Here is a 13,062-nt window from a genome sequence, read left to right as displayed (position 1 = left end):
CCGGATGTGATGTACTGCAGGTCTGTGTGCATGAAATGAGAATTATTAGTAGTTTGTTTGTTTTTTTTTTGCTAATTTATGAATCAGAAATAGTCTATATTCAACAACACATTTCAATTCATAAATGAGTGATAACATTTTTTATTAAAGCTTTTTCTAGGTGGCATGGTGGCTCAGTGGTTAGCACTTTCATCTCACAGCAAGAAGACTGATGGTTCGTGTCTCTACTGGGCCAGTTAGTATTTCTGTGTGGAGTTTGCATGTTCCCCCTGTGTTTGTCTGTGTTCCCCCCTGTCCAAAGACATGCTTTAGGTTATTTGGATGAAGTAGATTGGCCGTAGTGTATAAATGAGAGAGTGTATGGGTGTTACCCAGTACTAGGCTGCAGCTGGAAGGGAATCTATTGCATAAAATTGTCACAAGGGAGACTCTGACAAAGGAAGTGCGGATACAAACGCAGGCTTGGTGGTTGGAGATGGTGTATCTGAAGAGCGATGAGGGATCAGGTGGTGAGGGGTGTGAAGGATGTGCGACTTATTTGAGGACCGGGAGGGAGACGCAAGACAACCCTACTATGCACTAATGCACTATGTACGTATGCACTTACACACTCAACAGCGTAGTATATGTATGTAGTGTCCTCCCAAATTGAGCACTAATGTTTTTTTTTACTAAGTGGAAATTCAAACCATTTCCCTGATGACGTTTGACAGTTGCCAAATCAGTAAAATAAATGACAAAACTATCAAATAATGCCTGCTGTAAGTATAACCGCATTCACCATCGGGAGGCGGTATAAGCACTCTCGTAGGAGAATTTTCAGTTTACCAACCAAAGGTAGATTTGGGATGCAGCTAGTGAGCCTTAAATATGTGTAGTGTAATCAGTCCATGAGCAGCATCAGCTTGTCAGTCTAATCATTGGAGACATAGAACAGGTGTGTGTGCGTTGCATGACTGGATCTTATAGTCCACATTCCTGCAGATTTGTAGTTCTGTTTTTTTTAACGTTCATTCAGCCATGGTAAAAGCACAGAGATGAAAAGTCCTTGCTTTTGCCCTTTTTTATTTAGGACATTGTGAGAGTACACAACAAAACTGAAAAGTTGTGTGACTGCAACAAAGGGGCGTGTTCTGACAGTTGTATTCGAATGTGATGTGCAGTGGAAAAGTGGAAACAGAATTTTCAGTTTTGTTGCGCACCATGAGAGAGAAGCTGATTCTCGCGGTGTCAGAAATAAAGGAGTGCAAAAGCAAGAGCTTTTATTTTCTGTGCATTTACCATGGTTAAAAGAATTAATAAATAAATGAATGAATACTGGAAATACACAGACCAGATTTTAGAGGGAATGTGGAAACAGCATTACATTTTTTGTTATTACTCATTTTGAATAGAAACATGTTTTTTAATATAGACAATTTCTGATTTAAAAAGTAACAAAAAAAAAAAAAATAATAATTCTCATCTCATGCACACGGATCTGGAATACATTACACCCGGTCAGGGTTGGGCAAAAATTAACTGAAATGTATTTTAAAATAAAATACTAAATACATCAGAATCGAAAACTGCTGCTCGTTAACCAAATATTAATGGTTAACTGGTCAGATTAATATTATTCTTTAATCAAAAAATGATGTGTCTATTTTGTGTCTGACACATTAATTATTGCATTTTAAAATACTGATTTATTTTAACAAACTAAATAAAAGAATAAAATAAAGTGCCCTAGATATTTTTTCACTTAAATTACAAATTTAGATTACAAAATCTACAAAAGAACTGGCATTTTTTCCCCATTATATGTTTTTTCCCCGTCAAATAAGAATAGCAGGCTACAGAAAATAGGCCTATGCCTATTTATTAATTTATAGTCCGCTCTTATTCTTTTATTACAAGCCTCTGTTAACATTTTTATTATAAGTCATAAAAGATTACGTCTTGAACATCAGATTTTACCTCATGTCTGTGTGTTTATATTTCCTCTCTCTCTCTCTCTCTCTCTCTCTCTCTCTCTCTCTCTATATATATATATATATATATATATATATATATATATATATATATATATATATATATATATATATATGGGTTATTAAAAATCACCATCAATATTGGTTAACACAGTAAACATTTAAAGAAGTGAGAGCAGTGGCGTATTTAGGCATGGGCAATATGGTCGATGCCCAGGGCAGCATCTTACTGGGGGGTGGCACGGGGAGACGGTGCGAAAAAAAAAAAAAAAAAAAAGATCCCCAGTAAAAGCTTTGAGATATGATTTACTTTATGCAAGTGTATTAAGTTAAAGTAATAATCCCTGAATAAAGACGTTAGAGGCCACTCACATTTGGCGTATTTTGCATGCACAAGTTTGTTATTCTCTATATATATAATTTAAAGCCCTGTTAAAATGTTTTTGATAAAACTATGACAGGATTCAGAAAACAATAAAATCAACGCTGTTGGGTTATTAAAAATCAACATCAATATTGGTTAACACAGTAAACATTTAAAGAAGTGTGAGCAGTGGCGTATTTAGGCATGGGCAATACGGTCGATGCCCAGGGCAGCATCTTACTGGGGGGTGGCACGGGAAGACGGTGCGGGGAAAAAAAAAAAAAAAAGATCCCCAGTAAAAGCTTTGAGATATGATTTACTTTATGCAAGTGTATTAAGTTAAAGTAATAATCCCTGAATAAAGACGTTAGAGGCCATTCACATTTGGCGTATTTTGCATGCGCAAGTTTGTTATTCTCTATGCGCAACCGAAACAACAAACTGATGCATTCATGCTCGCAGAAAACCATTCAAGCGAACCTCATGTGCTGCTCTGCTCCCGGTTGTTTAGGGGAGCGGGGCAAAAAGTAACGCAGGGTTAAATGTAACACAAAGTTTTAAGGTATTTACTCGGGGCTAACCATGGCATTCTTCCGAGGTTTTTACCCCAGTGTCTGCAGATGTCTTTTTGCCAATTATTGAAAAAGTTTGCAGTATAAAAGTATTTTTTATTACAGTCATTTTTTTAAAACATCTGTTAAATGAAGTACAGCTATTGTTGTGATCACCGTCTTCTAGGCTAAAAGATGAAACCATTTTGAAAGCTGAAAAAACACACAGTGACTGCTAGCCAGTTTTGAGAAAAACACGACTCAGGCTAGTTGTAACAAGGTGTGGCAATTAAGCCACACATTGTTGGAAACCAATTAAACCAACAAAATATTTTTTTAAATTTTGAGTGTAATGTTGAGTACTTTTTAAATAAAAATATTTTTAATAGAAAATATTGTTTTAATAGCAAAAATATTTTATTAATAATAATGCAAATAGTTTCAAATTTATCCAATAAATAAATAGGCCTAAATACTTAAACATACTGTGCTATGTAGATTAAAAAAGAAATGAGCCAAATACTGAGGAAATATAGCCACTATTTAAAGTAAACTGAATTTAAATTAACTGTGTTAAATCTGCCTTTTTAAGCATGTGTTACAACTAACTCAATGTCTGTTACAACTTGCCCCGCAGGCGGGGGTAAATAGTAACATTTTTACTCCTGGCGCTTTAGGCAATACTGCACAGAAACCTTAAGTGCGGCGGTCATAATTCCAGTGCTCATTTGTAGAAGAGGCTTGTGTGTTACTGGTAAAAAATATGGCTTGTCTAACCCCATTACTTTGTTCCTTAATTGACCAAAAAAAAAAAGTGTTACTTTGTGCCCTGCTCTCCACTACATGCACGTCAATAAAATACACGCCGCTCATGTACTGTGAAACCAGAGTAACTTTTATTCAGAGGTGTCGGCACGCTGCGAGCTTTGCAAGTCGACAAAACAAAAGTTATAATAACATTAATTCTCAGCCATGAGTCGGGTCTAAGTAAACAGATAATTACATAAAATATTTTTTTTTGTATTCTATAGAATTGTCTTTCAAATTCAAGCAAAGATTTCTTAAGACATTTCTAACACGTTCTAAGACATCTTAACATATCACTAGTTGTGTCTTTGCATTTTTTCCAGTTACATGTAGGATTGATTTCTGTTATTATATATTTAGAATAAAAATTGTCTAATATTATTAATAATGTGGTGAGGCATGTAGGTTTTCTACATGATGCATTGTAAATAAAATAATCATAAAGCCTAGAGACACAATATGAAAATGTTGTATTACAGATTGTGTTTATCTAGACAAAATGCATGAGAGCTTGAACTACATGCCAACCAGAAAGTAGTGGATGCGGTTCTCCCGTTACAGGGCTCTTTAAAATGACGGCAACTGAAGCCCCGCAGAAAAAAAGAAAAAGTTATTTTACAGTATTATCAACTTCAATATGTGTCTTGTTATTTCTATACATATTTTGGATCAGTTTTTAAAAACTATAACCTACCTTTTTCTATATTGCAGACAACAACAATAAAAAACACACATTATACTCTGGATTTTAGTTATTTTATTCAACTGACATTTTTACCAAAACAATATTTTACTCACAACAGATTTTTTTGTAAAAATAAGTTTTACCAAAACTTCACCTTACGACTGTTAAGTAGCACATAGCCAGATTAGTATTAGAAGCCAGCATAATTTGGCTGCGTAAACTTAAAATAAAAAATGAATAAAAAAAAAAAGCCTGAATATTTTTTAGGATGCTTAGCCTTGCAAATTGAGACTCATTTACTTTGCACCACAATAAAGGATCCGGGTTTAGAGAAATGCATGGCTACCTGAAGAAGCTTTCGATTTTGGTGTCATCAGGTGAAACATCACTCATACCGTAGTCCTCGCCGAAAAGAGTGTTGAGACATGACGCACACATGGCAGCTGAAAGTATCACACACCAGACGCGCAGATTCGCATGGTATTTAAAATGAAACTATTCATATGGCGCTCTGTGGTGCGGCAGAAATATAAACAGTGTCCTGAGTTGTGGCTTGGCACCGCTGTGTACCCTGATAGAAACTGAAAAAGAATTCTGAAATGCATGGCACTGCGTGGGCCGGGGCGCGACGCAGCGCTTGTGGTGTGTGACCCTCTGTAATCTGTGCTCTCAGGTCTCGTCTCTGGACCGCAACTCCATGCAGCCATAACCAATCTAATATCAAACTACTGCCCAAATACCAGCATAACCAATCAGAAAGAATGAAATTCATTTTATTTTAGAGCCAATCGATCATCGTTTTCATGCTCGATCATAGCTGATGCGTTCGAGTAATCGATTAATTGAACAATTATGCACATGCCTAGTGCAGAGTTAATCATTATGCAAAAATCAAGAAAATCTTTGGATCTGTTTGATTCATAGATTAGGCTATGATTGCTATTTTAAAAAAAAATAATAATAAAAAAAATAATATATATATATATATATATATATATATATATATATATATATATATATATTTTTTTTTTTTTATAAGAATTAATAATAACTGTACTTTTTTTAATGGAAAAAGGTTGGTTTGTTGGTTGTACACTAAATTAATAGTAGCCTGTTTGTTGAGTTTATGACAGATCCAGGACAGAGGCTATCAGCATAAGTGCTGGTTTAGCATCAACTCGTTTGTGTCAAACTGTAACCAGCAATATCCTTCTTTCAGGGCGCATAAGCAGCACGCAAAACACTCACGGCTGTTAGTAAACCATTCAAAAGATTCGCCTCTCAACACAAAAAGCATGTTCGCTGTGATCGGCCCCTTATGCAGCCAAACTTATATTAAGTATTAAGTAATATTATATATTAAATAATATTTTTTAATCAGTCAATTGATAACATTAATCGGTTACAAATGCACCCTTTCAGTTAGCAGTTAATTAGTTATTTTGACCATTCTTACTACAAAACAACAGCCCCAAATGTATCAAAATAAAATGCTGTATTTTGTATTTTGACATTGACATTTCTTTGCAAACCCTCTATCAATGGGCATATTTGATTAATCCCTTCACCATATATCTGACTTTCTCATTCATTTTGGCATAAATTTTGTACAAATTTAATACAGAAATTCATGTGTTAAAGATGATTTCTTTACCACTGTAAAAACCATCTAATGCAGTTATAATGAGTTGGAATATAGTTCTGTATCTGTAAGTTGTTTTTTTTTTTTTTTTTTGCAATTGAAGTCTTCAATACTTAATGTAAAAACATGATTAAAATCTCCAGTTTTAGTAATTTTCATAAATCATGTTTTTTTTTTCAGTTGTACTCTTCAATTAATATTGAACATGATATCTCTAAAAAAATTAATTCTCTTTTTGCAAATAAACTCTTTTTATATATCCTACTATCACCATGTAACAGGAGTCTGGATTTTTTGACCAGTCTGTACACACTGAGGTATTATTAAATATTAGTGTCTCATATACTGTATTGTTGCACTGAGAGGACTGATATTTTATTCCAACTAATTTCTTAAGGAAAGATGCTTTTGCATTGTACACTATACTGCCATTAAATTTGACTGGTTTTAGCATTGTGCAGCATGCTATTTTCAATGATTGTTAACTTGCTCCCCATATATTTAAAAGTAAAAGTACCCATATATTTGTCTGTTACTTTCTTTATGTGTGTTGCACAGTTTCCATCCATCCATCTTAATCAATTTTTCTGTTCTGATCTCAAGCTTAGGCAAATAACTTGGAAGTTTTTTTTTTTTTTTTTTTTTTACGAATATGAGAATATACTGTGATTGTATATTCTCATTTTCGTATATCAACAAGAAATTGAAGAGACAAAAAGAACCACATTTTTGAAAAAAGAAACTACAACAGAGAAAAAAAAAACTGGAGGGGTAGATACGTTACACATTAAAGAAAAAGATTATATAATTTACAAATTTCAGTTGTTTTTAAAGCCTTTTTTTGTAAAAGAGTTAGAATCTGTTTCAAAGTAATACTGCATTTGAGTCCCTGGTTCACTTATTTTGGCAATGCCGTTACTCTAGTTTGCTTTGAAAGGACTTCTCACTTTTTATAATTGAGAATGTTGATGGGGAATTTTCCTTGCTGTGGGAGAATGTTTGGTTTGGTTTTGTTGATTATGGAATGGGGGCTTTACATAAAAAGAAAACATATTTTCTTAATCTTATTAACAAAATTTTATATAAACACCTTCAGGTATCAATCAGATACTGGATTTTTATGATGTCATCATGTAGACTTCTTCCAAAGTAAGTTTTACAGTATTTTAAATGTTGACAAAGTATTTTGATAGTATTTGAAGTATTTTGTTTGGAGTTAACATGTTCTCCCCGTGTTCACGTGGGTTTCTTCCGGATGCTCTGGTTTTTCCCCACAGTCCAAAGATATGTGCTATAGGTGAATTGGTGAATATGTGTGAATCAGAGTGTATGGGTGTTTCCCAGTGATGGGTTGCAGCTAGAAGGGCATTAAACCTATGCTGCATAAAACATATAATGGATAAGTTGGTGGTTCATTCCGCTGTGGCAACCCCTGATTAATAAAGGGACTAAGCCGAAAGACAATGAATGAATGAGTAACTTAAACAAAACTGACGATAATGATACCCGTAGTGTTACCATTAATTCCGAGTCTTTTTTTCAGCATTTCTCTCATCACTGTAAATATTTGCAATACATATTGACTTGAGTTTTAACATTTTATTAGTGAATCCTCAGGAAGAATCAAGTATATCAGACAGCTATGCAACAGGGCTGCCAATTATCTTTCATTGGGCTTGAGACTCAACTGGCAGTATTCTCACGCCAAGAATCCACTCTCACTGATTACCCTCTTATGATTTACACCCACCACCCCAATCCCACTGCTCTTTTGTTAGTCCTCTCTTATGATACCGACACAAAATGGGGACAGGGGAGTGATTCTCCAAGCTAAAAACAAAAATTGGCAGCCCTGCATGTAATAATAAACACATAGCATTTTAAGGCATATCATTGGCTGATTTTGGTAAACATTTTGTACTAGACATGTGGTTAAATATTATGTTTGTGTGTTTTAGTGTTGTCAGAAAATGTGCCAGTCCCGGAGAATGTGAGAGTAATCTCTATAAACCTGGGATTAGTTTTGGAGTGGGATCCACCACAAACAACTAATAATCATCCATTTAAGTATACTGCTGAACTGAAGTAAGTTACTTTTCAATGTCAATAAATGTACTAGATGGTTTTAACAAATGCATCTTGACAATAATCCCATGCTAAACAAAACTGTTTAAATGCCCTGACCTGTCACGTAATTTGTTTTATTGTGAAGTAATTGATTAATTAGAGACCGTGATAAATAACCATGATTCACTGATGTTTACTTTGTTGTTTATTGTTAAAATATTAAAAAATTTACTTGACAGTTAAAAAGTGCCATTTAATTACTTCATGCCAGTATAATATTCTTATTTTTTTCATGCATTGGTGGAACTTATCTTCTGAAAACAGTCAAAAGTCAAATTTGTAGAGTAACATCTAAACGATCAAAAGGAACAAAAGGAGCATGCAAATGCACTTTCAATTGTGTACTGGTAGGTTGCGATAAAATGGCCAGAAATGGTCTCTCAGTAGCGAGAAGGTCTTGTTGGCCCCAGGGTGGCCAGTTCCCAGAGAGGAGTGTACAAATTTGATGTGGGGTATATGTTCTGACTGTGGAAGGAACTAAAGACCAGGGGCCTCATGTATCAACGCTGTGTACTCACAACAACTTTTTGAACGCCAGGTTTCACGCTCGCGTTTGGATTTACTAACGATAAAATGAGAATGTGCGTTGGACTTCATGTCTAGCGTACATTTGTTTCTTGTGTGTGTTTGTTTAATTTCTATTGGCGACTTCTAGATTGCTATTAATTTATAATGAATAAAATGGGTTAATTGGCACAATATATATATTTTTACCTATTATGTGATTTAGAACATTTAAAAGCATTTGCAAATGTATACAACCCTTAGTCCTTGGCAATGGCAGTGTTGTCCTTATTAGAGGCCATTGTCAATGGTCGAATTCGAAGGGAATGCATTTTTTAGGCATCACAGTGATTTTCTGGTCCATGATGATGACTGGCTTATTAGCCGTTTCAGATTTCCAAGAGCTATCCTCTTGGAGTTCTGTGCTAAGTTGGTTATTCATTTGGAAAGAGAGACAGCAAGGAGGCTCCAAGGTGGCAGGGTGAGCGATGGATGGGTGACTTCTTGGTGAGCGATGGATGGGTGGCTTCTTGGTGAGCGATGTATTTAAAAATGTTATTCCAGCTTTTTTTGTTTGTTTGTTTTATTCAAGTTTTTATTTTTATTTTATTGAGCGTAATTTAACTGCATATCAGGAGACTGTGGTTGTCCATTAAAGACGTGGCTGTTAACTCCCCTCAACAACCCACAAACTGACAGCTAAACTTTCCCACTCTCCACATTTTTTTTTCTTTTATTATAATTTCCGGAGGACAAACTTGCTTGCTTTTGCCAATGCTTTTTCATTTTGTTTTGCCAAAGTGAAGTCATTGCCATATTTTTACGGGGGAGGAGGCAGGGAGTGGTTTTGCGCTCGTGCATGTTGCGCTCAATTTCATATTAATTCGGATGTACAAAGAGAATATGCCTGGGATTCCGCGTATGCAGTGTTTCATACTCCTGATTTTTTTACTGTGTTCACATTTACAGCTTTGTCCGTAAGCAAGCTGAGAAGTTGGAGGTGTCTCCCATTCTATGGTACTCACAATCAGACTTGAAGGGATGATTGGCTCGGGTTCATTTGAGGTCTCTTTGGGGCTATGTAGCCTAAAAAGGATATCTGCTTTGTTGTTCTTACAAACAAGGAGACATGAGATGGTAAAGTTAAATCTCGTAAAGTACAATGCCTACCTTGCTTGTCATGAATTTAATTGCTGAGCTTTATGTAGGTACTGGAGATTCTTATGATTGGCGAACACAATGAATGGATGTTTAGACCCCTCCAACCAATGCCTCCACTCTTTGTGGACAAGCTTGACAGTTAGGAGATCATGGTTTCCAACACCATAATTGGACTCCACCGGGCTGAACTTGCGGGGAAACAAGGCACATGAATGTAGTCGGAATGGCACCCCCTCCCACTAGGATAGAATGGCTCTTACTCCGGTGGTGGATGTGTCCACCTCAACAGTAAATGGGAGATCAGGATTGGGGTGGACTAGGAGGGGTGCCTGGGTAAATGCCGTCTTGAGGCTTTGGAAGGAAGTCATAGCTTCTTCTGTCCAAACTAATGACTTTGCCACGGGGTAGGCCGGTGAGCTGACAAGTGATTCTACTGTAGTCCTTGATAAACTTTCTGTAAAAGTTGAAAAACCCGAAGGAAACACTAGAGTTCCATGTTAGATTTAGGCTGTGGCCAAGAAAAAATGCCTTCCACCTTCCCCTTGTCCATCTTGACCCCAGCTGCAGAAACAAAAAACATGAGGAAGTGGATAGTTTCCTGATGAAACACACATTTTTCAGCTTTCAAGAACAGATTATGCTTACGGAGATGAGACTAGACTTCTCTCACATGCTGTTTTTGTTTTGCTAGATTTCTGGAAAAGATAAAGATGTTATTGATGTAAACAAGAACTGACTTGAATGGGAAGTCACAAAGTACCTCATTCAGGAAGTCTTGGAAGACATTAGCTAATCCATATGGCATCACCCTATGTTCATACTGGCCACTCGGGGTGATAAAGGCTTCCATTTTTCACCCTCTAGGATTCTGATAAAGGTGTAAGCACTTCTGAGGAAATGTTTAGTGGATATACAAGCCCCACGAAGATGTTTAAGTGCAGCCAGGATGAGGAGAAGTAAGTAATGATTTTTAATCGTGATGTTATTGAGAGCTCAAAAATTGATGCAAGGTCAGAGTCCCCCATCTTTCTTGGCCACGAAGAAGAAGATGGGCAGGGCAGGGGATGTAACCTTGAACTAGGGCCTCTTCTACATATTACTCCATGGCCTTCCTTTCGGGAATGGATAAGAGTCAGACATGTCCTTGGGGCACTGGCTCATCTTTGTTCAGGTCGATCGCACAGTCCCATGGCCTGTGACGGGGTAATTGAGTGGCTCTCTTGGGGCAGAAAATGTCTTGAAAATATTTGTAGCGGTGAGGAATCTTCTCGGAACACTGCTCAACCGGACTCTATGGCAATTGTAAACACAGACATAGGATTAAAAATGTTCTTGAAAGGACATTTTGGAATACATTTAGAAAAAAAAACAGTCTTTTCCCTATTCCAGTTTTTCTTCAGTACCCCAAGAGAGCACAGGATTATGCTTGACCAACCACGGCTGCCCTAGGATGATGTCCACGGGGACCCCTCTGAGAACAAAAGTTCAATCTTCTCCTCATGGAAAAGACCCACTCTTAGTTGAACAGAATTCACAACACGATTGATGTGATGACGATTTAAGGGCTTTCTGATGATGGACTGTACATTATAACTTTTCTCAGAGGACCGGGTCTTACAGCAGAGCTGATGGCAGAGAGCTCCAGAGATGAAATTGCTGAACTGGAGTCAAGGAGTGCGACCACTAGAAGAAAGATGTTAGGTGCAGTAAGTGTCACAACAGTTGTTAGAGTTAGCATTTTTTTTTTTTTTTTTTGCATAGCATGAATAGCGGGGTTAACACTGTTGACATGTTAGACAAATGAGTCATGTAGCTCGGAAATGCCTTACTCTTTCACAGTATGAACCTAGACTCCGATTCAGCTGAAATCCGTCTCTGCGACGGTAAGTTTTCCTTGGTCAAGAATCATGAGTTCGGGGTTAGGGTCTGGAGCGGTTAAGGAAACAGGCTACAGGCTTCCATACATGCTGAACCACAAATAGACAACTGGATGAAGTTTTCCAGACCAAATATATCATCATAGGCTGATAACTGCATTCTCGGACAGGGTTCCAACCTCTGATGATAGGTGGCTCTTTCATCCCAAAGGGTGGCTGTTGTGAGGGTAAAACATTTTAAAGAATATTCTTGGATTGACATTTTACCTTGTTTCAGATTATATAACTGTTAACCAGCAGTAGCCTCTTCAACCGATAGGCCAAAAACAAAAAGCGTTAAAATGTTCAGTAAACAGTTTGATGGATTATGTTATTGCTCCTTCCTGAGTTCTCAAGATTTCAGCCCAACACAGTGCCTTTCCTGAAAGCAGAGATATCTTGAAAGCGAATATGCGAAACCTGTTGCACTCCTCTGTCTGTCCAGCCTTGTGTCTCAGAACTGGACTGAGACCAGAACTGAGTGAGTAAATGTAACAGTTTATTGTAGATAGTTGAAAAAGAGGATATATGGCAAACAGGTAAAGTATTTTCTCTTATAGATAATGATCATTGATATGTAATTTAATGGACAGGAGATTGATGGTTACAAAGAACATAGATGGGTTCGGGAAACACACAACCAGGAGGGAACCACAATAAGAAGAGAAGAAGACACCGTAGGTTAACTGGAGCAGACAATTATTATTGTCTGACAATTATAGTGCGTTAACGCATGTGATTAATTTCAAATAATTAACGCGTAAAAAAAAAATATTTAACGCAGTTGCAGGTTTTTTTTACATCCTGTTGTGGTGGAAGCACTGTTTGAAGGCAAATTTCAGTATAAAACAATTAGTCGCATCACCAGGCTCTCCAAAGTTTCATGCAATTTCGGGTGTTTCATTTTTAACTTTCAACTTCTGTTGTAAGTTGATTCCGCATGGCAGACAGAAAGAAAATCCTCCATTTCGTGACTCGGTGTTCCTTTAAGGTAATAAAATCACTGCTTTGGCTACACGGTAGAATTTTAATAAGAGTATAATCTTAATCATATTAAAATCGGAGTATTGTAGTCTTATGTGAATGTACTCAGAAAGTCTCTGGTGAAGTCGCGAGCTGTCAAAGACAGGGCATTACTCTGCCTTTCAGCATGAGCCCTCATAGTTTAGCGTGTTTCCTCATTAAACGCAACGAAATCGTATGCTTTGGGTTGTTGTGTCAGAATCCTTGTGAAATACAGTAATTCTTTAGGATTCTTTAGTTTAAGCAAATTTGATCAACGTGATCATGCGTGTTGAATCTGAAGGGAGTCGCTGGAAGGCCGTTGGGGCC

The 13,062-nt window shown here is 36.7% G+C and overlaps 1 protein-coding gene across 3 annotated transcripts in view; it reads left to right on the top strand.

The window, feature by feature from the left end:
- Positions 1-13,062, top strand: part of crfb4 (cytokine receptor family member b4) — a 136,616-nt gene that overhangs the window by 35,199 nt on the left and 88,355 nt on the right. For all 3 annotated transcript variants that reach the window (XM_068223482.2, NM_001083868.1, XM_073912303.1), the window contains exon 2: positions 7,981-8,107. In XM_068223482.2, the coding sequence (XP_068079583.2) occupies positions 7,981-8,107 (127 nt within the window). The remainder of the gene's footprint in view (positions 1-7,980; positions 8,108-13,062) is intronic.

Source organism: Danio rerio, chromosome 9, assembly GCF_049306965.1.
Source record: "Danio rerio strain Tuebingen ecotype United States chromosome 9, GRCz12tu, whole genome shotgun sequence".
NCBI classification, from domain to species: Eukaryota; Metazoa; Chordata; class Actinopteri; order Cypriniformes; family Danionidae; genus Danio; species Danio rerio.
This window is presented reverse-complemented; position numbering and strand designations above follow the sequence as displayed.